This window comes from Calliphora vicina, chromosome 3 (assembly GCF_958450345.1).
Source record: "Calliphora vicina chromosome 3, idCalVici1.1, whole genome shotgun sequence".
Classification (NCBI taxonomy): domain Eukaryota; kingdom Metazoa; phylum Arthropoda; class Insecta; order Diptera; family Calliphoridae; genus Calliphora; species Calliphora vicina.
Genome location: NC_088782.1, coordinates 119,273,362 through 119,300,870, shown reverse-complemented (window position 1 = coordinate 119,300,870; position 27,509 = coordinate 119,273,362). Strand labels below are relative to the sequence as shown.

General features: G+C 26.7%; 1 protein-coding gene across 1 annotated transcript in view; it reads left to right on the top strand.

Moving 5' to 3' along the window:
• The first annotated feature begins 3,827 nt into the window (after nt 1-3,827).
• Nucleotides 3,828-27,509, top strand: part of LOC135953974 (F-box/LRR-repeat protein 16) — a 125,294-nt gene continuing 101,612 nt past the window's right edge. The window contains exon 1 of the mRNA XM_065504015.1: nt 3,828-5,393. Within this exon, the coding sequence (XP_065360087.1) occupies nt 4,035-5,393 (1,359 nt within the window). The 5' untranslated portion in view covers nt 3,828-4,034. The remainder of the gene's footprint in view (nt 5,394-27,509) is intronic.

Below are 27,509 nucleotides of genomic sequence, written 5' to 3'. Positions count from 1 at the left end.
TTTTGAAGGAGCTTGAAAAGAATCTCATAATAAAAATATATGGATAATAACAACAACTTTTACTACTACAATACATATACAAAAAACAACAACAACAATACCAATTTTTAGTTGATGTTAAAATGACGGAAGCTTTTCTTTGTTCAATTTATTATACAAAAACAACAAAAAAAAACAAAATGGAGGATAGATGGTTTTGTTCAACTCAAGTCATACTTTTAGTGTATATTTTGTGTAGCATACCTTGGGGGAGCTTTAACTATTAAATCTTTTTCATCAAACATTGGCTTAATTTTAATAATCTGTGAGATTTAAATTTAAGTTTGCAAAAATAATCGTTAATTTGTAAAGTTTTTGTTTTTTTTTTGTTCATGATGATGCAGCAGCAATGTCCTTACTTAATAAGCAAAAAAAAAAAGGCTTTAGAAATAAAATTTTCTATAACATTAAAAGTTTGTTTTTTAAGGGGCAAAAAAAAAGTAATGAAATTTTTAGAGCCACAGAGATGATGGTTTTTTGTTGGCATTAATGGGAGGGTAAAAAGGAAGTGTTATTTAGAAAAGTTTTTTTCTTTTTCGAGAAACCACATTTTTAGAAAAAAACTCGTTTTTAGTATAAAACCAAGTTTTTAATAATAACGTTTTTATTATAAAACCACGTTTTTAGTATAAAACCTGGTTTTTAGTATAAAACCTCATTTTTAGTATAAAACCACGTTTTTAGTATAAAACCACGTTTTTAGTATTAAACAACGTTTTTAGTATAAAACCACGTTTTTAGTATAAAACCACGTTTTTAGTATAAAACCACGTTTTTATTATAAAACCACGTTTTTATTATAAAACCACGTTTTTATTATAAAACCACGTTTTTATTATAAAACCACGTTTTTATTATAAAACCACGTTTTTATTATAAAACCACGTTTTTATTATAAAACCACGTTTTTATTATAAAACCCGGTTTTTAGTATAAAACCAGGTTTTTATTATAAAACCATGTTTTTAATATAAAACCAGGTTTTTATTATAAAACCACGTTTTTATTATAAAACCACGTTTTTATTATAAAACCACGTTTTTATTATAAAACCCGGTTTTTAGTATTAAACCACGTTTCTATTATAAAACCACGTTTTTATTATAAAACCACGTTTTTATTATAAAACCACGTTTTTATTATAAAACCACGTTTTTATTATAAAACCACGTTTTTATTATAAAACCACGTTTTTATTATAAAACCACGTTTTTATTATAAAACCCGGTTTTTAGTATTAAACCACGTTTCTATTATAAAACCACGTTTTTATTATAAAACCACGTTTTTATTATAAAACCACGTTTTTATTATAAAACCACGTTTTTATTATAAAACCATGTTTTTAATATAAAACCAGGTTTTTATTATAAAACCACGTTTTTATTATAAAACCACGTTTTTATTATAAAACCACGTTTTTATTATAAAACCACGTTTTTATTATAAAACCCGGTTTTTAGTATTAAACCACGTTTCTATTATAAAACCACGTTTTTATTATAAAACCACGTTTTTATTATAAAACCACGTTTTTATTATAAAACCACGTTTTTATTATAAAACCACGTTTTTATTATAAAACCACGTTTTTATTATAAAACCACGTTTTTATTATAAAACCACGTTTTTATTATAAAACCACGTTTTTATTATAAAACCACGTTTTTATTATAAAACCACGTTTTTATTATAAAACCCGGTTTTTAGTATTAAACCACGTTTCTATTATAAAACCACGTTTTTATTATAAAACCACGTTTTTATTATAAAACCACGTTTTTATTATAAAACCCGGTTTTTATTATAAAACCACGTTTTTATTATAAAACCCGGTTTTTAGTATAAAACCACGTTTTTATTATAAAACCATGTTTTTAATATAAAACCAGGTTTTTATTATAAAACCACGTTTTTATTATAAAACCACGTTTTTATTATAAAACCACGTTATTATTATAAAAGCCGGTTTTTAGTATTAAACCACGTTTCTATTATAAAACCACGTTTTTATTATAAAACCACGTTTTTATTATAAAACCACGTTTTTATTATAAAACCACGTTTTTATTATAAAACCACGTTTTTATTATAAAACCACGTTTTTATTATAAAATCAGGTTTTTATTATAAAACCATGTTTTTATTATACAACCACGTTTTTATTATAAAACCATGTTTTTATTATACAACCACGTTTTTATTATAAAACCCGGTTTTTATTATAAAACCAGGTTTTTATTATAAAACCACGTTTTTATTATAAAACCAGGTTTTTATTATAAAACCAGGTTTTTATTATAAAACCAGGTTTTTATTATAAAACCTCGTTTTTAGTATAAAACCACGTTTTTATTATAAAACCACGTTTTTATTATAAAACCCGGTTTTTATTATAAAACCAGGTTTTTATTATAAAACCACGTTTTTATTATAAAACCACGTTTTTAGTATTAAACAACGTTTTTAGTATAAAACCACGTTTTTAGTATAAAACCACGTTTTTAGTATAAAACCACGTTTTTATTATAAAACCACGTTTTTATTATAAAACCACGTTTTTATTATAAAACCACGTTTTTATTATAAAATCACGTTTTTATTATAAAACCACGTTTTTATTATAAAATCACGTTTTTATTATAAAATCACGTTTTTATTATAAAACCACGTTTTTATTATAAAACCACGTTTTTATTATAAAACCACGTTTTTATTATAAAACCATGTTTTTATTATAAAACCAGGTTTTTATTATAAAACCATGTTTTTATTATACAACCACGTTTTTATTATAAAACCCGGTTTTTATTATAAAACCAGGTTTTTATTATAAAACCACGTTTTTATTATAAAACCAGGTTTTTATTATAAAACCACGTTTTTATTATAAAACCACGTTTTTATTATAAAACCACGTTTTTATTATAAAACCACGTTTTTATTATAAAACCCGGTTTTTAGTATTAAACCACGTTTTTATTATAAAACCACGTTTTTATTATAAAACCACGTTTTTATTATAAAACCACGTTTTTATTATAAAACCACGTTTTTATTATAAAACCACGTTTTTATTATAAAACCACGTTTTTATTATAAAACCACGTTTTTATTATAAAACCACGTTTTTATTATAAAACCCGGTTTTTAGTATTAAACCACGTTTCTATTATAAAACCACGTTTTTATTATAAAACCACGTTTTTATTATAAAACCACGTTTTTATTATAAAACCACGTATTAAACCTTAGTATAGAAGCATTGAAATGATTAGCTTTTACTTATAATTTATTATTTTTTGTATTATTTAACACTTTTTAATGCTTTCCCCTTTATTTATTCAAAAACTACCCTTTTAAAAAGCCAACAGGCGTAAAATACAAAAAATAATTTTTAACAATATGATTTTTTTCTTCATTTTTATTATCTTTCAAGGTTGAGGAGCATCTAAAACCCAGCCGCCACAGGAGTAACAAGAAGTGCTAGTAAATAAGAGAATTTTTTATACAAAAACCAAACTACACAAGCTAAAAAACGGATTAAAGCAAAAGTTTTTAGAACGAAAAAAGCAAAAAAATAAATAAATTAAAAGTTATAAAATTCACAAAATTTAAAGAAACAAAAATTAAACACAGAAAGAAAGAAAGTGCAGTGTTTTAAAAGCTTTAACGCATTAAACAGGAAAAAAGCTTAAAGTTTTGCAAAAGCTTGTGAAAAGTTTCCAACAAATGCTTTAAGCTGTTAAAATATACCAAAGCCTTTTCAAGAAATTACTTAAACAAAAAGCTTTAAGCTTAATATCGGTTTATTTAAATAAAAAGCTATTAAAGATTTCTATGAAAGTAAATAATTGTATGAAAACAGCTTTAAAAGTCTTATGAGAATATTTCAGTGAAATTTGGAGAGAAAAAACCTGCAAAAATTTTGAAAAATAAAATCCTGTCGCCGTTGTTAACAATACAGCGACAAAGTGAATTTATTTCAGCATACCATGTCCTCGATATCGGCGCAAGGCGTGGTCGAACGTGCCTCCGCTGAACTCTCCAAGCGTATAAACGGCCTCGGCTTGCGTTCGAAACATCATCATGGCAACAGCAGCAGCAGCAGCAGTGGTAGCGGTAGCAGCAACAACAGCAGCTCCAACAATAGCAATAATACGTCGGCAGGTGGTGGTGGTGGATCTTCATCCACGTCCTCGAACAGTTCCAGCTCAACGAACTCCACGTCCTCGTCTACGTCGTCGTCGTCCTCGTCCACGGGTAAAACCTCGGTAATGGAACGTGTAACGAATGCTCTGTGCGGCGGCAATTCCTCCTCTAACAACTCAAACGCTAATTCCAATACAACAAATTCCAATCTTTCAAATACCAACAACAGTACAAGCACAACAGCAGCAGCAGCCGTCGTCGCTGCAGCCGCCACCACGCCCGACAAACCCTCAAGAGCTGGCACCCTGAGTAGCACACAAACGGCAAATAGCAACCAACAGCTGCAGCAGCAAACAATGGTCAGCAATTCCACAACAATACAGCAGCAACATACTTCAGTTACCGTCTCTAGCTACCAAATGATGCAAAAGAGCCAACAGCAACAGCAGCATCAACAGTATTTAAGCTCTCAAATAGCTAACTCAACGCTAATCAATTCAAATCTAATGAACTCATCCTCCACACCCCCACCAGCTGTACCAGGCATTCCAATGGGTGCTCCGCCCGCACCCTCGGTAACCTCAATTGCCAAGCAAATGAACATTACCATACCCGGCTCCCCACAATTCACCACCATGGGCCTGGCGGCCGCCCAAAAATCACAATCGGCCACGCCTTTACAATTGCGCAAACAGCTACCCAATCCCCATTTGCATCATCCGTATGCCGCGGCCGTTGGCAGTGCATCGGCGGCCACCCAGCTGGCCCAGGCTGTTACACAATCTGCACTCATATTACCTAAACTACCGCCGCCCATAACCAGCATAGAGCTGCTCATGATGGACGATCGTTTCTTGAATAGATTCTTCCTGTACTTTTCCTCGTACGAGCGCAGGATTTTGGCTCAAGTGTGTACAAAATGGCGTGATGTTTTATATCGCAGTCCTCGCTATTGGTCGGGGCTGTTGCCCACATTGCAGTGCAGGGAACTGAGGCAAATGACCGCCTCGGATCGTGTGAAATTGTTTAATACTCTGATACGTCGCGGCTTTCATGCGTTGGCGTTGGTGGGTGCAAACGATGATGATGCCTACGATGTGGTGCATTCGTTTGCGTTGGCCTCCAAACACATACATTCGCTGTCGCTGAGATGCTCATCGATATCGGATCGGGGTCTGGAGGCTTTGCTGGATCATTTGCAGGTGAGTTTTTTAGATTAAGCGAAATTAAAAAGAAGAAGTTAGAGCACTATCTTAGGCTGTGCCGAACATGTGTAGCATTGAGGAAATTAAAAACAATTTTTCGAGAAAAAAAATTTTTAGCGAAAAAATTTTTTGGTGAAAAAAAATATAATTTTTGTTAAAAAAAATTTTGGGTGAAAAATAATTTTTGGTGAAAAAAAAATTTTGGTGAAAATAATTTTGGGTGAAAAATAATTTTTGGTGAAAAAAAAATTTTGGTGAAAAATTTTTTGGTGAAAAAAATTTTGGGTGAAAAATTTTTTGAAAAAAAATTTTGGTCAAAAATGTTTGTTAAAAAAAAATTTGGGAGACAAAATTTTTTGGTGAAACCAAATTTTTAGTGAAAAAAATTTTTGGGGAAAAAAATTTTGGGTGAAAAAATTTTTGCTAGAATAAAAATTTGGGTGAGAAATAGGTGAAAAATCGAAGAATTTGCTTTATAACTCTGCCATTTTGTAGGAGAATAGAAAGACAAATTTAGAAACTCAACAATTTATGTTTAAAGCCTAAAAGTAGGCTTTAAAAATGAATATACACAAGAGAATAAAAAGAAAACTGTAAAAATTTGGATACTTAATATGTATTTTTTGTTTAAAGCCTAAAAGTAGGCTTTAAAAAAAGTCCTATACTCAAGAGACTATAAAGAAGTCTGTAAGGGATCTCTTAACATTGTTATTTTTCTCTAAAGCCTAAAAGTAGGCTTTAAAAACTTTCCTATATACAAGAGAATATAAAGAAAAGTCTGTTATTAATAAAAATTTAATAATATTTCTCTACCTTTTAAACCTTTTTTTCCCACAAACAACAATTCCCTTTGCTATTTAAATTTGCACTTAAATTTTATTTATTTAAATAATTTTCTTCTCTACAGTCCAAAACAATCGTTCTTTCCACTTTTCTTTTTTGTTTTAAAGAAACCCACCAACCCAAGCCATTCCCTCTGCTAAAATGTTTTCCATTAATTATTCAAATGCATTTCGTTTGTATGTACGTAGTTACATATTTAAAATGAAACAATTTACGTTTTTTTTTAATGAGTGCTCAAAAGTATGCAACGTTTATTTAATGAAGCCTGCTAAAAAAGCAATGCTAATTGAAAAAATAACAATAAAATAAAAAAAAATATTTATTTATTTACATTTCATTTATGAATTTAATAGGAAATTAAATAAAATTTATTTGTATTTTTCTTTTTTGTTTAATAAATATTTAATTATGAGTCAATAATAAGCGTTTTTATTTAATAGATTTAAATAATATAATAAATACTTTTTGCCCCTAAAAGTATGTCACATATAATTGTTGCTGTAATTATAGGATTAATAGAATGTCAATGGAAATTGGAAATGTTTGATATGTATGATGAGAGAGAAAAAAATACAGTATTTATTTTATTAATAATTTATAGCAGGTTTTAATTAAATTTAATTAAAGCCATTATTCTTTCTATTGGCGTTAATTAACTGGGTTGCATATTTAAATAATAAAAAATATTAATTTCATTTTAAAACAACTTTAAATGAGCTGTATTTAAATAAGCTTAGAAAATCTCAAATTTTATAACATGTTCGAAAATTCGAACATAATTTCGAATTTTTATTTAGAGCCTGATAAAGATAAATTTCAATATTTTGATCCGAAAATAATTTTAGACAGTTTCTATGAAGTTTTCATTTTTCGAACCTACATTTTCGAATTTTTTCAATGTTCGAAATTGAAAATATGTAATAAAATGAACATAATTTAAAATGTTTGTTATATATTACAAATGTCCATTAAAAATCTGTAATTTTAGGCAATGTTCGAAAATTCGAACTTAATTTCGAAAATGGATTTTATACCCTAAAACTATTTCTAAAGATTTTTAATTAAAATAAACCACTTAAAACTCATTTTTCTCATAAATTTTCTATGTTCGAAAAACATTTTTATTATTTAGCTAAATATTTCAATGTTCGAAAACAGAAATATTCTATTAAAACAAATAAAACACATATTTTTAGATTTGTGGAATAAAATACATTAAAAATTTAAAGTTTTAGGCCATGTTCGAAAATTCGAACTTAATTTCGAAAATTTATTTTATAACCGAAAATGGTTTTTAAAGATTTTTTATTGTTAATAAACTACTTAAAAACTTATTTTTTACGTTTTTCAATAAAATTTTCTATGTTCGAAAAATAATTTTTGTATTCAGACAGAGATTTCCATGTTCGAAACTGAAAATATGCAATTAAAACTAATAAAAATTACATTTTTGGGTTTGTTAAATAAATTACATTAAAAATCTAAAGTTTTAGGCCATGTTCGAAAATTCGAACTTAATTTCGAAAATTTATTTTATAACCGAAAATGGTTTTTAAAGATTTTTTATTGTTAATAAACTACTTAAAAACTTATTTTTTACATTTTTTACTGAAATTATCTATGTTCGAAAAACAATTTTTTTATTTAGATAAAGATTTCTATGTTCGAAAACAGAAATAATCTATTAAAACAAATAAAACACATATTTTTAGGTCTGTGGAATAAAGTACATTAAAAATTTAAAGTTTTAGGCCATGTTCGAAAATTCGAACTTAATTTCGAAAATTTATATTATACCCAAAAATGGATTTTAAAGATTTTTATTGCTAATAAACTGCTAAACACATATTTTTTTACGTTTTTCAATGAAATTGTCTATGTTCGAAAAATAATTTTTGTATTCAGACAGAGATTTCCATGTTCGAAACTGAAAATATGCAATTAAAACAAATAAAAATTACATTTTTAGGTTTGTTAAATAAATTACATTAAAAATCTAAAGTTTTAGGCCATGTTCGAAAATTCGAACTTAATTTCGAAAATTTATTTTATTACCGAAAATGGGTTTTAAAGATTTTTTATTGTTAATAAACTACTTAAAAACATATTTTTTACGTTTTCAAAGAAATTTTCTATGTTCGAAAATTTTTTTTAAAGAAATTTCTATGTTCGAAACTGGAAATATTCAATTAAAACAAATAAAACATATATTTTTTGGTTTGTGGAATAAAGTAGATTGAAAATCAAAAGTTTTGGGACATGTTCGAAAATTCGAACTTAATTTCGAAAATTTATATTATACCCGAAAACGGGTTTTAAAGATTTTTATTGCTAATAAACTACTTAAAAACATATTTTTTACGTTTTCAAAGAAATTTTCTATGTTCGAAAAATTATTTTTCTATTTAGACAGAGATTTCTATGTTCGAAAATAGAAATATTCAATTTAAACAAATAAAACACATATTTTTAGATTTGTGCAATAAAGTTCATTAAAAATTTAAAGTTTTAGGCCATGTTCGAAAATTCGAACTTAATTTCGAAAATATATATTATACCCGAAAATGATTTTTAAACATTTTTTATTGCTAACAAACGACTTAAAAACATATTTTTTAAATTTTTCTCAGAAATTCTCTATGTTCGAAAAATTATTTTTCTATTTACATAGGAGATTTCTATGTTCGAAAATAGAAATATTCAATTAAAACAAATAAAACGCATATTTTTAGGTTTGTGGCATAAAGTAAACTAAAAATCTAAAGTTTTATTCCATGTTCGAAAATTCGAACTTAATTTCGAAAATTTATTTTATACCCGAAAATTATTTTTAAAATTTTTTATTGCTAACAAACGACTTAAAAACTTATTTTTCAAAGAAATTCTCTATGTTCGAAAAATAATTTTTCTATTTAGACAGAGAAATTCGAACTTAATTTCGAACATTTTTTTATACCCGAAAATGATTTTTAAGCTAACAAACAGCTTTAAAACATATTTCTTACTTTTTTCATTGAAACCTTGTATTCAAATGTTTATTATTCTATACAACATCTTGTCTTAAAATAGTTTTCTTTCCTTAATTATTTTCCTCTCCTAGTTACTCTATCTAGAACACTTATTCAAAACAATTCCTTCATAAGTTTTCTTGAGTAAAACTTTGTTTGTTATTGAACGAATTTCTCTAAATAAGTACATACACATACTATGTATCCACCTCTTCAAATCTTAACTAAATTGCTAAAACTAAAACGTGCCCTAAAGCTGCTTCAATAAACATTTCAAAGAAAATGAAATGAAACATAAACATACCAACCAGCATTTCAAATAGCAATTTAACTACAATATAGTATAAGCCAAATAGTAAAACTGCTGCAATTGTTGAACTAATAAACATGCCTAAAAGTATGCTATAAAATACTATATTATCTTTAATATTTTTTGTTAAATAAATCTTTGTTTTATATAGAACTAATTTTTTTGGTATTAAAATGTAAATTAAATGTGTGCGGGAGTAAACAAAATATTAGTTTTATAATGATTCCCTAAAGTATGCTTTAGTTTTAAACTGTAAACAAATTGGCCCCAAGGTAGGCTATAGAAATGTTAACATGTTAAGCCTAAGAAATTAATAGATATTTTTAGAATTTTCTGGGAAATGGTGTAGTTTCTGCAAAACTAATTGTTACTGTTAGTGACAACAGACATTTAAAGTTTAAATTGTTTGAGTTGGCAGCGATAATGTGGATACAACAATTTGTTTAAGTTGTACATAGTTTGTTGAAGGTTGAGATTTATTTGTAGGATGTTCACTCACTGAATATTGAAATATTTTAACAAAATAAATGAAAATTGCATTTATAGGTATGCTTATTAAAGTTCTTTTAGAATATAATATTTTTGGCAATGTTCGAAAATTCGAACTTAATTTCGAATTTATCTTTTATGCCAGAAAATTATTATTAAGTATTTTTTTTATAACAAAATTATAAATTTAGTGCCCATAACTTAAGTTTTTAACAAAATTTTGGATGTTCGAAAAATATTTTTTCTCAATTTCGATGTTCGAAAATGTATATATTCCTTAAAAACAAATCAAAGGAGCATTTTTAATATAATTTAATAAAGTACATTAAAAATCTGAAGTTTTGGTTAATGTTCGAAAATTCGAACTTAATTTCGAATTTGGATTTTATGCCAGAAATTTATTAATAATAATTTTTTTATTATAAAATTACGATTTTAAAGCTTATATGTGACATTATAAATAAAATTTTCGATGTTCGAAAATCCAGTTTTTGTATTTAAGTAGAAAGTTTCGATGTTCGAATATGGAAATATATGATTAAAACAAATAAAAATTGTGATTTTAACCTTATTTGATACAGTTTATTGGAATTCCAATGTTTTTGGGAATTTTCGAAAATTCGAACTTAATTTCGAAAATTTTCGAAATTTATAAAATTGCATTTTAAATGAAATTTTTGAGTTTTTAACATTATTTGATACGATTCATTGAAGTTCTGATGTTCTAGGCAGTTTTCGAAAATTCGAACTTAATTTCGAAAATTGATTTTCTCTTGGAAAATCATTTTTGATATTTTTTTAATATACATGTATTACTTGAAACCATATTTTTTCGAATTATAAAGGAAATTTTCAATGTTCTTAAAATAATTTTTTATTTAACAGTTTTCGAACATCTAATTATTCAATGCTAACAAACAAAAATTGCATTTCTAAGTAAGTTTAATGAAATTTATTGAAAATGTGTTATTTTAGGCAATGTTCGAAAATTCGAATTTAATTTCGAAAATTTTCGAAATTGAAAATATTCTTAAAAAAATATTAAAAATTATATATTGAATTGAATTTCAAATTTGTTTTTAAAATCTGATGATTTTGACAATGTTCGAAAATTCGAACTTAATTTCGAAAATTTTCGAAATTGAAAATATTCTTAAAAAAATATTAAAAATTATATATTGAATTGAATTTCAAATTTACTTTCAAAATCTGATGTTTTTGGCAATGTTCGAAAATTCGAACTTAATTTCGAATTTTTCGAGAACGCAAATAATTTAAAAAAATTATTAAAAATTATATTTTGATTTGATTTTCAAATTTGTTTTAAAAATATGATGTTTTTAGCAATGTTCGAAAATTCGAACTTAATTTCGAATTTTTCAAAATATTAAAATTTTTAAAAAAATTAATGAAATTTACATTATTTTTAATTGTTTTACAAATGTAGTTTCAAAATCAATTATTTTGGCCATATTCGAAAATTCGAACTTAATTTCGAATTTTGATTTTATGCCTAAAAATTATTTTCATTACAAAATCATTGCTCTAAATGACATTGTCAACATATTTAATGAAGTTTTTGGTATGCAAAACACACTTTTAACCTTTTAATGAAATTTCTAAACTTTGAAAATTTAAATATTGTTTGAAATAAATAAAAAACTTTATGTTTCAGCTGCATACCAAAAGTAGCTTAAAAAATTTTTATAAATTTACAAACATATGTTGCTGTAATTTGTATTGCTTAAAATGTCTTAGATTTAACCCAAAAGTAGGCACCATAAAATATTTTATGTCTAAAAAGTGTTTTACATAAATTTTCCAACATTTAAGGGCAAGCAATTTGTTAAACGCGTGGTGGGTTGGTTGGTTGAGTGCCAAGAAAAGTATACCGAAATATTACTGTGACATTTGACTGGTTTGTCCCAGTTGCAAAGTCGTGGTAACAAATGATTTAAAAGCATTTTTTAACAATAAAAAATATTTTAAAAAAATAACAAACTAAAGGTATTCTTTGCGTTTTATTAAAATTGTAACATTTTGTGAAACTTTTGACATTGAACGTTTACATTTTCTCATTTAAATTGGAAATGTTTAATATTAAATTAAATTTTAACTTTCACCTAAAAGTATGCAATAAATTAGTTAATGTTTGTTTAGTCAAGAGTTTTAGATATTTTAGTTTTAATCTATTTAGCTTAAATTTACTGTAGCTGCTATATTTTCTAGTAAATTCTTATTAACTTGTTGAGAAAAGTTTTTATTTAATTTTAGGCCTTAAAGTATACTACACTACTAGTTTGTAGCTTTGAGAAAAACTGTTCAAATTAGCTTAAACGAATTTAATGAAGGTCTTTAGATGCCTGTTAATAATGTAGTTTCTATAAAAAGTTTTTTTTTTTTTTTATTAGCTTTTAATAGCAAAAAAAAGTTGTATATGCCTAAAAGCAGGCAATATATTTGTAATATTACTTTGTAGAGTTTGTTCTAAGGAAAATTAAGGGACAGGGATTGTTAATAAAGAACTAAAACTACGATTGAAGCTAATATAAGACTAAATAAAGACCTACGATTGAAGCTCATTTTTAGGCAACATAAAGGCCCAGGATTGAAGCACATTTTAGGCAACATAAATACCTACAATTGAAGCTCGTTTTAGGCAACATAAACCCCCATGATTGAAGCTCATTTTAGACTTCATAAAGACCTACGATTGAAGCTCATTTTAGGCAACATAAAGACCCAGGATTGAAGCTCATTTTAGGCAACATAAAGGCCTACGATTGAAGCTCATTTTAGGCAACATAAAGACCCAGGATGGGACCTCATTTTAGACTTCATAAAGACCTACGATTGAAGCTCATTTTAGGCAACATAAAGACCTACGATTGAAGCTCATTTTAGGCAACATAAAGACCTACGATTGAAGCTCATTTTAGACTTCATAAAGACCCAGTATTGAACCTCATTTTAGGCAACATAAAGACCCAGGATTGAAGCTCATTTTAGGCAACATAAAGACCCAGGATTGAAGCTTATTTTAAGCAACATAAAGACCCTGGATGGGACCTCATTTTAGACTTCATAAAGACCTACGATTGAAGCTCATTTTAGGCAACATAAAGACCCAGGATTGAAGCTCATTTTAGACTTCATAAAGACCTACGATTCAAGCTCATTTTAGACTTCATAAAGACCCAGGATTGAACCTCATTTTAGGCAACATAAAGACCCAGGATTGAACCTCATTTTAGACTTCATAAAGACCTACGATTGAAGCTTATTTTAGGCAACATAAAGACCAACGATTGAAGCGCATGTTAGGCAACATAAGGACCCAGGATTAAACCTCAATTTAGACTTCATAAAGACCTAAAATTGAAGCTCATTTTAGACTTCATAAAGACCCAGGATTGAACCTCATTTTAGACTTCATAAAGACCTACGATTTAAGCTCATTTTAGGCAACATAAAGACCTACGATTGAAGCTCATTTTAGACTTCATAAAGACCTACGATTTAAGCTCATTTTAGGCAACATAAAGACCCAGGATTGAAGCTCATTTTAGGCAACATAAAGACCCAGGATTGAAGCTCATTTTAGGCAACATAAAGACCCAGGGTTGAACATCATTTTAGACTTCATAAAGACCTACGATTGAAGGTCATTTTAGGCAACATAAGGACCCAGGATTGAACCTCATTTTAGACTTCATAAAGACCTACGATTGAAGGTCATTTTAGGCAACATAAAGACCCAGGATTGAAGCTTATTTTAGACCTCATAAAGACCTACGATTGAAGCTCATTTTAGACTTCATAAATACCTACAATTGAAGCTTATATTAGTACTGAAGATCCTTCTCGAATATTCCCCTATTCTACTAAATAAATCAATATGACCTTTTTGATTTGGTATTTATTAAATGAAATTCTTTTTTCTTTCATTTTTTACTTGTTTTAATAACTTTCTATTACAGAAAAAGGTTATTTTTAATAAGAAAAGTTATAAAAAAAAAACTTTATTATAAAACAGTTGCTTTTAAAACCCCTTTAAGTATGCTTTTAAACTTCTAATTTTACGCCCACTACCTTTCATACTCTAGCAGAATGTTTATAGTTTATTTTTTAAAACTTTTGCTGGCATTACAAACATTTGACATTGATTTTATTTCATTTCATTTTGCTCAATACAGCCTTAAAATATACTTTAAGTATTTAATGTATTTTTAAAAGGCATCTAAAAAGTATGCTATACAAATGTTGTTATTAAGTTTGAAGAGCATAACATAACTGTAAACATATTTATTTCATTTTCAAATACTTAAAATATGCTGCTTTCAAGACTGGAAAAATTTGAAATTTTAAAAAAAATATAAGTTTGTTTTTTCTCCTCATCCTTTTCACATTTTTGCTATGCTGACATGCAAATCTATGTTTTATTGTTTAATATGACATTGACATTCTTTTTTTTTTCTCGATGTTGTTTGCCATAGCCGCCATTTTCTAATAGGCCTCGTTATCATCTTTATTTATTTGTTAGTTAGTTTTTGTTAGTGCAATTGCAAATAGTGTGACTGAATATTCATAGTGCGCTAGACAAGTTATTACAGTGATGATTGTCAATGCAGCCTGTAAGTATGCAATTATTTCGACAAATTGTTTGATTGCGTTTTTGTTGTAGATGTTGTCTATGATAGTTGACATTTAAATGTCATCGTTAAGATGAAACATTTCATTATAATGTATACAAGAGAGAGAGAGAGAGAGAAAGAGGGTTTTAGGATACTTAAGGTTTAAGCTACAAAATTTGCATGATAAAGTGGAGCATAGTTTTAGGAGGTTAATGGGGGAATATAAAAGAAATGAATAATAAAAAGTTTAATTAATATTTTTTGATAAATTTAAAGAAATATATTTTAAAATTTAAGAAATAAAAAGAAACCCCTAAAATTATGCAATATTTTCTACTTTTATTACTTACAGACAACATAAACCATATAAATTATAATAGAAACCATGAAATATGTCTAAAATATAGACATATTTATAGTCTGCCTATAAGTAGGCTATCATTTTATATTAAATAAAAAAATCAACCTCTTTTGTTGTCAATAAATAACAAGATTGCACACAAGTGAATAGAACTAAACTTCTAAAAAAGCTCTTAAGTTTGACTAATTGTGAACATAAATAATTATAGCATATTTTTAGGGGGGTGATTTAATTTATAATAGGAAAAGTTGAAGTATTTTTCAATAGTAGTATACAAATGTATTGCCAATACATATAAATCTATAAATAGAGCATGATTTTGGGGTGTTTTGTATCTTTAATTTTGAAAGGTATTTATGTAGTTTAAAATGAGCAGCAATCGTAGGTCTATATGTAGACTAAAATGAGCTTCAATTGTAGCTCAATATGATGTCTGAAATAGGCTTCAATATCAGGTATTTTTGTAGACTAAAATAAGCTGCAATCGTAGGTCTTTATGTTGTCTAAAATGAGCTTTAATCTTTGGTCTTTAAGTAGTCTAAAATGAGCTTCAATCGTAGCACAATATGTTGTATAAAATAGGCCTCAATCGTAGCTCAATATGATGTCTAAAATAGGCTTCAATTGTAGGTATCTATGTTGATTAAAATAGGCTTCAAGCGTAGCTCAATATGTTGTCTAAAATAGTCTTCAATTGTAGGTATCTATGTTGTCTAAAATAGGCTCCAATCGTAGGTCTTTACGTAGTCTAAAATGTGCTTCAATCGTAGCTCAATATGATGTCTAAAATAGGCTTCAATCACAGGTCTTTATCTAGTTTAATAAGTTTAATAAAATAGGCTTCAATTACAGGTCTTTATGTGGTCTAAAATGATCTGCAATCGTAGATCAATATGATGTCTAAAATAGACTTCAATTACAGGTCTTTATCTAGTTTAAAATGAGCTGCAATCGTAGCTCAATATGTTGTCTAAAATAGGCTTCAATCACAGGTCTTTATCTAGTTTAAAATGAGCTGCAATCGTAGATCAATATTATGTCTAAAATCGGCTTCAATCACAGGTCTTTATTTAGCCTAAAATAAGCTTCAATCGTAGCTCAATATGTTGTCTAAAATAGGCTTCAATTACAGGTCTTTATTTAGTTTAAAAAGAGCTTCAATCGTAGCTCAATATGTTGTCTAAAATAGGCTTTAATCACAGCTCTTTATGTGGCCTAAAATGTGCTTTAATCGTAGCTCAATATGTTGTCTAAAATAGGCTTCAATTACAGGTCTTTATGTAGCCTAAAAAGAGCTTCAATCGTAGCTCAATATGTTGTCTAAAATATGCTTCAATTACAGGTCTTTATCTAGTTTAAAATGAGCTGCAATCGTAGATCAATATGATGTCTAAAATAGGCTTCAATCACAGGTCTTTATTTAGCCTAAAATAAGCTTCAATCGTAGCTCAATATGTTGTCTAAAATAGGCTTCAATTACAGGTCTTTATTTAGTTTAAAAAGAGCTTCAATCGTAGCTCAATATGTTGTCTAAAATAGGCTTTAATCACAGCTCTTTATGTGGCCTAAAATGTGCTTTAATCGTAGCTCAATATGTTGTCTAAAATAGGCTTCAATTACAGGTCTTTATCTAGTTTAAAAAGAGCTTCAATCGTAGCTCAGTATGTTGTCTAAAATATGCTTCAATTACAGGTCTTTATCTAGTTTAAAATGAGCTGCAATCGTAGATCAATATGATGTCTAAAATAGGCTTCAATCACAGGTCTTTATGTGGTCTAAAATGAGCTGCAATCGTAGGTCTTTATGTTGTCTAAAATGAGCCTCAATCGTATCACAATATGTTGTCTAAAATAGGCTTCAATTACAGGTCTTTATCTAGTTTAAAATGAGCTGCAATCGTTGATCAATATGTTGTCTAAAATAGGCTTCAATTACAGGTCTTTATGTTGCCTAAAATGAGCTTCAATCATAGCTCAATATGTTGTCTAAAATATGCTTCAATTACAGGTCTTTATCTAGTTTAAAATGAGCTGCAATCGTAGCTCAATTTGATGTCTAAAATAGGCTTCAATTACAGGTCTTTATCTAGTTTAAAATGAGCTTCAATCGTAGCTCAATATGATGTCTAAAATAGGCTTCAATTACAGGTCTTTATGTTGCCTAAAATGAGCTTCAATCGTAGCTCAATATGTTGTCTAAAATATACTTCAATTACAGGTCTTTATCTAGTTTAAAATGAGCTGCAATCGTAGCTCAATATGTTGTCTAAAATAGGCTTCAATCACAGGTCTTTATCTAGTTTAAAATGAGCTGCAATCGTAGATCAATATTATGTCTAAAATCGGCTTCAATCACAGGTCTTTATTTAGCCTAAAATAAGCTTCAATCGTAGCTCAATATGTTGTCTAAAATAGGCTTTAATCACAGCTCTTTATGTGGCCTAAAATGTGCTTTAATCGTAGCTCAATATGTTGTCTAAAATAGGCTTCAATTACAGGTCTTTATCTAGTTTAAAATGAGCTGCAATCGTAGCTCAATTTGATGTCTAAAATAGGCTTCAATTACAGGTCTTTATCTAGTTTAAAATGAGCTTCAATCGTAGCTCAATATGATGTCTAAAATAGGCTTCAATTACAGGTCTTTATGTGGTCTAAAATGAGCTTCAATCGTAGCTCAATATGATGTCTAAAATAGGCTTCAATTACAGGTCTTTAACTAGTTTAAAATGAGCTGCAATCGTAGCTCAATATGTTGTCTAAAATAGGCTTCAATTACAGGTCTTTAACTAGTTTAAAATGAGCCTCAATCGTAGCACAATATGTTGTCTAAAATAGGCTTCAATTACAGGTCTTTATCTAGTTTAAAATGAGCTGCAATCGTTGATCAATATGTTGTCTAAAATAGGCTTCAATCACAGGCCTTAATGTAGCATAAAAAGAGCTTCAATCGTAGCTCAATATGTTGTCTAAAATAGGCTTCAATTACAGGTCTTTAACTAGTTTAAAATGAGCTTCAATCGTAGCTCAATATGATGTCTAAAATATGCTTCAATCATAGGTCTTTATGTTGCCTAAAATGGGTTTCAATCCTAGGTCTTTATATTGTCTAAAATAAGCTGTAATCTCACTTCCTTATATAGTCTAAAATTAGCTTTAATAACACTGTGTGTAATTTTTTGAGTCATGGAAATATAACCATATAAGGACGCCACTACGTAAGAAAATACCAAAAAAAACCTGCCTAAAAGTATGCTTTAGTTTATAATAATTTAATAGTTTATGGCCCAAAAAACACTTAATTCCTTTAGTTTTTTCTTACCTAAACGATGTTAAGAATCATTCCTAGGAAGTTCATTTGTTCTAGTAACTTGTTTATTGAGATCTTGGCTACATTTTTTTAATTAATTGTTTCCTTGAATTTTGAACGGTTTGCTACTTTGGTCCTAATCGGAGGAAAAAAGGGTAAAAAAAAACGTTTTTTTTAAGTTTTTTGCGATTTTGACGTTGAAGACGAAGTTTTTTTGATTTTAAATGTTCACAATTTTTGTTCTTTATGACAAGGGCTACAACTTTGTCTCAGATAGTAAATCAAAATTCTGAACTGTTTGCAAGATATGAGCCTGAGAAAATCATCACTTTTTTCAAAAATGACAAAATTAGCTTTAATAACACTTTGTGTAATTTTTTGAGTCATGGAAATATAACCATATACGGACACCACTAAGTGATAAAAGACTAAAAAAAAACTGCCTAAAAGTATGCTTTAGTTTATAATAATTTAATAGTTTATAGCCCAAAAAACACTTAATTCCTTTAGTTTTTTCTTACCTAAACGATGTTAAGATTCATTTCTAGGAAGTTCATTTGTTCTAGTAACTTGTTTATTGAGATCTTAGCTACATTTTTGTTATTAATTGTTTCCTTGAATTTTGAACGGTTTGCTACTTATGGACCAAGACAGGGGAAAAAAGGTAAAAAAAACGATTTTTTTATGTTTTTTGCGATTTTGACGTTGAAGATGAAGTTTTTTCGATTTTAAATGTTCACAATTTTTGTTCTTTATGCCAAGGGCTACAACTTTGTCTCAGATAGTAAATCAAAATTCCAAACTGTTTGCAAGATATGAGCCTGAGAAAATTACGACTTTTTTTCAAAAATGACACCGATGCCCCAAATCTTTGGGGTACCATAAAAAAAATGCATGGCTTTGGGCAAAACTGCGAGACAAAGGTCTTTTATGGTTATTTTTTTCGTTCTTTATGACAAGTGCTACAACTTTGTCTCAGAGAGTAAATCAAAATTCCGAACTGTTTGCAAAATATGAGCCTGAAAAAAGGTAAAAAAACGATTTTTTTTAAGTTTTTTGCGATTTTGATCTAGAAGATGAAGTTTTTTTGATTTTAAATGTTCACAATTTTTGTTCTATATGACAAGGGCTACAACTTTGTCTCAGAGAGTAAATCAAAATTTCGAACTGTTTGCAAAATATGAGCCTGAGAAAATAATGACTTTTTTCAAAAATGACACCGAGGCCCCAAATCTTTGGGGGACCATAAAAAAAAGTGCATGACTTTGGGAGACACGGGTCTTTTTTTTTTGGTCTTTTATCACGTAGTGGTGTCCGTATATGTTGTAATAGATCTGTTTTCTTTAGAAATATTTTTTTTTTTAATCATTTTCATTAATATTTAATGCATTTTTAACATATTTTCGACACTTTTCTTTAAAACAACTTTTAACTATTCATTCATATTGCATACCTTAAGGTGGTCTTATATAATTAATATTTAAAAGCATACTTTAAGGTAACTGAAACAATATTTAAACAGTTGCTTTGAAAATATCTTAACACACATTCTTGTTTATTTACCAATTTTTGTTGTTGTTGTAGAAATGTTGCTGTTATTGTAAATAACAGCTTTTCATTGAAAATTCTTTTTAATAACATTTTCTTTATAGTGTCTTTTCTTTACTTTGTTTTATAAATGAAAAACAGAGGAAACGGTTAAGAATGTCAGGCACGTTTCAAAACAAAAGTTTACCAAAAAATAAAACTACTACTTCTGGCAATATTTACCAGAAAAAGACAAAAACTGAACACGAGTATTTTATAATAATGAAGTATAGTTGTTGGCTGCTTGCTTGCTAGCTTTTCGAAGCTCCTTGACCCCAATAATTATGCAATGTTTTTTTTTTGTTTAAGACTGCTGCACAATTTCACATAGTTTTCTAGTGTAATAGAGTGTGGTTTTCTTTTAGTTTTGCATACAAATAACGCCATGAAATATTTAAAATTTCCTGGTATGAACGCAAGACCCACAAACAAATAAATTTTCGTTTTTTTTTTTTTGCGCACATGAAATATGCAAAATGTAATATAGAGCGTAACATTTAAAGACCTTAAGAAATAAATTTTCTATAAAAAAAAACACATATGTACCATACATGTTTTCTAAGAGAGAAAAAAAAACAAGCAAATGAACAAAAAACCGCATAAACACTACATTAGGCAGGGGTGTTTTAAAAGGAGTTTGGTTTTTAGACAACTATTAGACCACAGCATCAGCTATTGAACTGTAAAGAAATTAATTAAAAATATTTATATATAATTTTTAAAACATACATATATGAATTTAAATGATTTTTGAAAAAAAAAAAATTTTAAGTAAAAAAATTTAAATTTTTAAAAACTTATAAAATCAGTTTTTATGGAAAAACCGAAAATATTTTTATGGTATATAAGAAACAACAGTATAAACTTTGACTTGCTAAAAAAATTAATTAAAAATATTTATATATATTTTTTTAAAACTAAAATGAATTTTGTTCATTTTTGAAAATTTTTTGTTATATAGAAAAAAATTTCGAAATTTTTAAAAACCTTATAAAATCAGTTTTTATAGAAAAACCAAAAATTTTTTTATGGAATATTATAGATAACAGTATAAGCTTTGACTTGATAAAAAAATAAATTAAAAATATTTATATATATTTTATTAAAACTTAGATGAATTTTGTTGATTATTGAAATTTTTTTGTTATATAGAAAAAAATGTCGAAATTTTTAAAACCTTATAAAATCAGTTTTTATAGAAATTCCGAAAATATTTTTATGGAAAATTATAGATAACAGCATAAGCTTTGACTCGCTAAAAAAATAAATTAAAAATATTTATATATATTTTATTAAAACTTAAATGAATTTTGTTAATTTTTGAAAATTTTTTGTTATATAGAAAAAAATTTCGAAATTTTTAAAACCTTATACAATCAGTTTTTATAGAAATTCCGAAAATATTTTTATGAAATCTTAGAGATAACAGTGTAAGCTTTGAACTTCTAAAAAAATAAATTAAAAATATTTATATATATTTTTTTTAAACGTTAGTGAATATAAATGAATTTTGAAAAAAATTTCGAAATTTTTAAACCCTTATAAAATCAGTTTTTATAGAAATTCCGAAAATATTTTTAAGGAATATTAAAGATAACAGTATAAACTTTGACTTGCTAAAAAAATAAATTAAAAATATTTATATATATTTTTTTAAAACTAAAATGAATTTTGTTAATTTTTGAAAATTTTTTGTTATATAGAAAAAAATTTCAAAATTTTTAAAACCTTATAAAATCATCAATTTTATAGAAAAACCGAAAATATTTTTACGGAATATTAGAGATAACAGTATAAGCTTTGACTTGCAAAAAAATAAATTAAAAATATTTATATGTATTTTTTAAAACTTTAATAAATATAAATGATTTTTGAAAAATATGTCGAAATTTTTAAAACCTTATAAAATCAGTTTTTATAGAAAAACCAAAAATATTATAGATAACAGTATAAACTTTGACTTGCTAAAAAAATCTATTAAAAGTATTTATATATATTTTATTAAAACTAAAATGAATTTTGTTAATTTTTGAAAATTTTTTGTTATATAGAAAAAAATTTCGAAATTTTTAAAACCTTATAAAATCAGTTTTTATAAAAATTCCATAAATATTTTTACGGTTTTTTACAGATAACAGTATAAACTTTGACTTGTTAAAAAAATAAATTAAAAATATTTTTATATATTTTATTAAAACTAAAATGAATTTTGTTAATTTTTGAAAATTTTTTGTTATATAGAAAAAAATTTCGAAATTTTTAAAACCTTATAAAATCAGTTTTTATAAAAATTCCATAAATATTTTTACGGTTTTTTACAGATAACAGTATAAACTTTGACTTGTTAAAAAAATAAATTAAAAATATTTTTATATATTTTATTAAAACTAAAATGAATTTTGTTAATTTTTGAAAATTTTTTGTTATATAGAAAAAAATTTCGAAATTTTTAAAACCTTATAAAATCAGTTTTTATAGAAATTCCGAAAATATTTTTATGGAAAATTATAGATAACAGCATAAACTTTGACTTGTTAAAAAAATAAATTAAAAATATTTATATATATTTTTTTAAAACTTAAATGAATTTTGCTGATTTTTGCAAATTTTTTGTTATATAGAAAAAAATTTCGAAACTTTTAAAACCTTATAAAATCAGTTTTTATAGAAAAACCGAAAATATTTTGATAGAATATTAGAGACAACAGTATAAACTTTGACTTGTTAAAAAAATAAATTAAAAATATTTATATATATTTTTTTAAAACTTAAATGAATTTTGTTAATTTTTGAAAATTTTTTCTTATATAGAAAAAAATTTCGAAATTTTTAAAACCTTATAAAATCAGTTTTTATAGAAAAACCAAAAATATTTTTACGGAATATTAGAGATAACAGTATAAACTTTGACTTGCTAAAAAAATCTATTAAAAATATTTATATATATTTTTTTAAAACCTTAATGAATTTTGATGATTTTTGAATTTTTTTTTTTGATATGAAAAAAAAATCGAAATCCTTAAACCCTTATAAAATCAGTTTTTATAGAAATTCCGAAAATATTTGTATGAAATCTTAGAGATAACAGTGTAAGCTTTGAACTTCTTAAAAAAATCAATTCAAAATATTTATAAATATTTTTTAAAACTTAGATGAATTTTGCTGATTTTTCAAATTTTTTTCTATATAGAAAAACAAATTTTGAAATTTTTAAACCCTTATAAAATCAGTTTTTATAGAAATTCCGAAAATATTTTTATGAAATCTTAGAGATAACAGTGTAAGCTTTGAACTTCTAAAAAAATCAATTCAAAATATTTATATATATTTTTTTAAAACTTAAATGAATTTAAATGATTTTTTTTAAAAAAAAAAATTGTATAAAAAATTTGGAAATTCGTAAAACCTTATAACATCAGTTTTTATAGAAGTTCCGAAAATATTTTTAAGGAATATTAAAGACAACAGTATAAACTTTGACTTGCTAAAAAAATTAATTAAAAATATTTATATATATATTTTATATATATTATTAAAAAAGATCAATTTAAATAATTTTTGAAAAAAAAAAAATTTTATAAAAAATTGGAAATTCCTAAAACCTTATAAAATCAGTTTTTATAGAAAAACCAAAAATATTTTTACGGAATATTAGAGATAACAGTATAAACTTTGACTTGCTAAAAAAATCTATTAAAAATATTTATATATATTTTATTAAAACTTAGATGAATTTTGGTAATTTTTGAAAATTTTTTGTTATATAGAAAAAAAATTCGAAATTTTTAAAACCTTATAAAATCAGTTTTTATAGGAATTCCCAAAATATTTTTATGAAATCTTAGAGATAACAGTGTAAGCTTTGAACTTCTAAAAAAATAAATTAAAAATATTTATATATATTTTATTAAAACTAAAATGAATTTTGTTAATTTTTGAAAATTTTTTGTTATATAGAAAAAAGTTTCGAAATTTTTAAAATCTTAAAAAATCAGTTTTTATAGAAAAACCGAAAATATTTTGATAGAATATTAGAGACAACAGCATAAACTTTGACTTGATAGAAAAATAAATTAAAAATATTTATATATATTTTTATAAAACTTTAATGAATTTTGATGATTTTTGAAATTTTTTTTTTTGATATGAAAAAAAATCGAAATCCTTAAAAACTTATAAAATCGGTTTTTATAGAAAAACCGAAAATATTTTTATGAAATCTTAGAGACAACTGTATAAACTTTGAGATTGTAAAAAAAACAGTTAAAAATATTTATATATATTTTTTTAAAACTTTATTAAAAAAATTTTTTTTTTGTAGGAAAAAATCCAATAATTTTTATTTTTCTTTAGCCAAACTGAACATATTTCTAATGTTATTTAATGTTGAACATTATCAAGCAAATACATAAAAACAAGTATTAAAAAAGAAGTAAATAAAATATAAAAAAAGGATATCGTAACATAAAAAATGGCAAAGACATGATATGTTTGAATATATATATATAAAAAAATATAAATGTGCATAAATTTTATACATTAATATGACAACAAATGTAAGAATATATGTAGGAATGTAAGTATGCATATACTTTACATAGACAATCCAATAATTTTCTTGTTTATCATGAAAATGTAGAGGAAAAAAACCGAGAAATAAAAAACTCTGCTCCTCTAGAGACCTCAAAAAAGACGACCGACAACAGCACCTACAATGACAGCAGCAGCAGCAGCAATAACAACAAAATTTATTCATATCACATTTACTGGGTTGTTGTTGCTGTTGTTGTTTGCACATGATGTGATAGCATAACAGTTTAAATACATTTTTTTTATACATTTTGCACAAGAATTTTGTGGTCAATGAGCTGTAAATTGTCTCAGAAGATGTGAAAGTTATGTGAAAGTGTATTTGAGTGCGAGAAAAAAGCCAATTTTAATAGTGCCAGCTAATGTGACAATAGTTTGCTACTAAAAAAAAGGAAAACCAGAAAGAAACTGAGAAAAAAAAATTGGAAATTTCAAAGTTTTTTTTATAATAATAAAAAAAAGTGAAATTTTCAAAACTTTTAAAAATAAGTTTTATTTGAAAAAATCATAATATTTAGCATGAATCTTAAAAACATTAACATGAACTTTCAAATAATTTAAAAATTTATTAAAAATATTTATATATATTTTTTTAAAACTTCATGGAATTTTCAGAATTTTTCAAACTCATAATCAAAAAATTTTAAAAGGGTAATTTTAAAAACTTTATAAAAATAACAAGTAAGACAGCTATATTCGGCTGTGCCGAATCATATAATCACCAAATTATACTTCAAAATAAAAATTTTAAATATTTTTAGGTAAACAAAATTTATTTTTTTCTCAGTTGTTTTTTTTCATTTTTTGTAAAAAAAAATTTTTTGAATTGTTTTTGTAAAATTTTTTTTAAATTTTTTTTTAAAATTTTTAAAATTTAAATTTTTTTTTTTTTTTTAAATTTTAAAAATTTTTTTTTTCGCCAAATAACTTACATACACGATTCATACATCAATATCTCCAAAATCGGTCCACAAATGGCTGAGATATAAGGAAAAAACCTCGATTTTGTACCCATATCTGGATTACTAAGTCATAATATAGACAATATGGATATCTAATGATAGATATTTCAAAGACCTTTGCAACGACGTATATAAGATCATAGTAAAATGGACCTACAATGGGTCAAAATCGGATAAAAAATTTCCACCAAAAAAAAAATTTAAAAAACAAACAAAATTTTTAAATTTTTAAAATTAATATTTTTTTTTTATAATTATTTTTACAAAAAATGAAAAAATCAACTTTGGAAAAAAAATAAATTTTGTTCACCTAAAAATATTTAAAATTTTTATTTGGAAGTATAATTTGGTGAAGGGTACATAAGATTTGGCACAGCCGAATATAGCTCTCTTACTTGTCTAGTCGCTAGTCTAGTCGCTAGTCTAGTCTCTAGTCTAGTCGCTAGTCTAGTCTCTAGTCTAGTCTCTAGTCTAGTCTCTAGTCTAGTATCTAGTCTAGTCTCTAGTCTAGTCTCTAGTCTAGTCTCTAGTCTAGTCTAGTCTCTAGTCTAGTCTCTAGTCTAGTCTCTAGTCTAGTCTCTAGTCTAGTCTCTAGTCTAGTCTCTAGTCTAGTCTCTAGTCTAGTCTCTAGTCTAGTCTCTAGTCTAGTCTCTAGTCTAGTCTCTAGTCTAGTCTAGTCTCTAGTCTAGTCTCTAGCCTAGTCTCTAGTCTAGTCTCTAGTCTAGTCTCTAGTCTAGTCTAGTCTCTAGTCTAGTCTCTAGTCTAGTCTCTAGTCTAGTCTCTAGTCTAGTCTCTAGTCTAGTCTAGTCTCTAGTCTAGTCTCTAGTCTAGTCTCTAGTCTAGTCTAGTCTCTAGTCTAGTCTCTAGTCTAGTCTCTAGTCTAGTCTAGTCTCTAGTCTAGTCTCTAGTCTAGTCTCTAGTCTAGTCTAGTCTCTAGTCTAGTCTCTAGTCTAGTCTCTAGTCTAGTCTCTAGTCTAGTCTCTAGTCTAGTCTCTAGTCTAGTCTCTAGTCTAGTCTCTAGTCTAGTCTCTAGTCTAGTCTCTAGTCTAGTCTAGTCTCTAGTCTAGTCTAGTCTCTAGTCTAGTCTCTAGCCTAGTCTAGTCTAGTCTCTAGTCTAGTCTCTAGTCTAGTCTCTAGTCTAGTCTCTAGTCTAGTCTAGTCTCTAGTCTAGTCTCTAGTCTAGTCTCTAGTCTAGTCTAGTCTCTAGTCTAGTCTCTAGTCTAGTCTCTAGCCTAGTCTAGTCTAGTCTCTAGTCTAGTCTCTAGTCAAGTCTCTAGTCAAGTCTCTAGTCTAGTCTCTAGTCTAGTCTCTAGTCTAGTCTCTAGTCTAGTCTCTAGTCTAGTCTCTAGTCTAGTCTCTAGTCTAGTCTCTAGTCTCTAGTCAAGTCTCTAGTCTAGTCTCTAGTCAAGTCTCTAGTCTAGTCTCTAGTCTAGTGTCCAGTCTAGTCTCTAGTCTAGTCTCTAGTCTCTAGTCAAGTCTCTAGTCTAGTCTCTAGTCAAGTCTCTAGTCTAGTCTCTAGTCTAGCCTCTAGTCTAGTCTCTAGTCTAGTCTCTAGTCTAGTCTAGTCTCTAGTCTAGTCTAGTCTCTAGTTTATTCTCTAAACTATTCTCTAGTTTGGTCTCTAGTCTAGTCTCTAGTCTAGTCTCTAGTCTAATCTCTAGTCTAATCTCTAGTCTAGTGTCCAGTCTAGTCTCTAGTCTAGTCTCTAGTCTAGTCTCTAGTCTAGTCTCTAGTCTAGTCTCTAGTCTAGTCTCTAGTCTAGTCTCTAGTCTAGTCTCTAGTCTCTAGTCTAGTCTCTAGTCTCTAGTCTAGTCTCTAGTCTAGTCTCTAGTCTAGTCTCTAGTCTAGTCTCTAGTCTAGTGTCCAGTCTAGTCTCTAGTCTAGTCTCTAGTCTAGTCTCTAGTCTAGTCTCTAGTCTAGTCTCTAGTCTAGTCTCTAGTCTAGTCTCTAGTCTAGTCTCTAGTCTCTAGTCTAGTCTCTAGTCTAGTCTCTAGTCTAGTCTCTAGTCTAGTCTCTAGTCTAG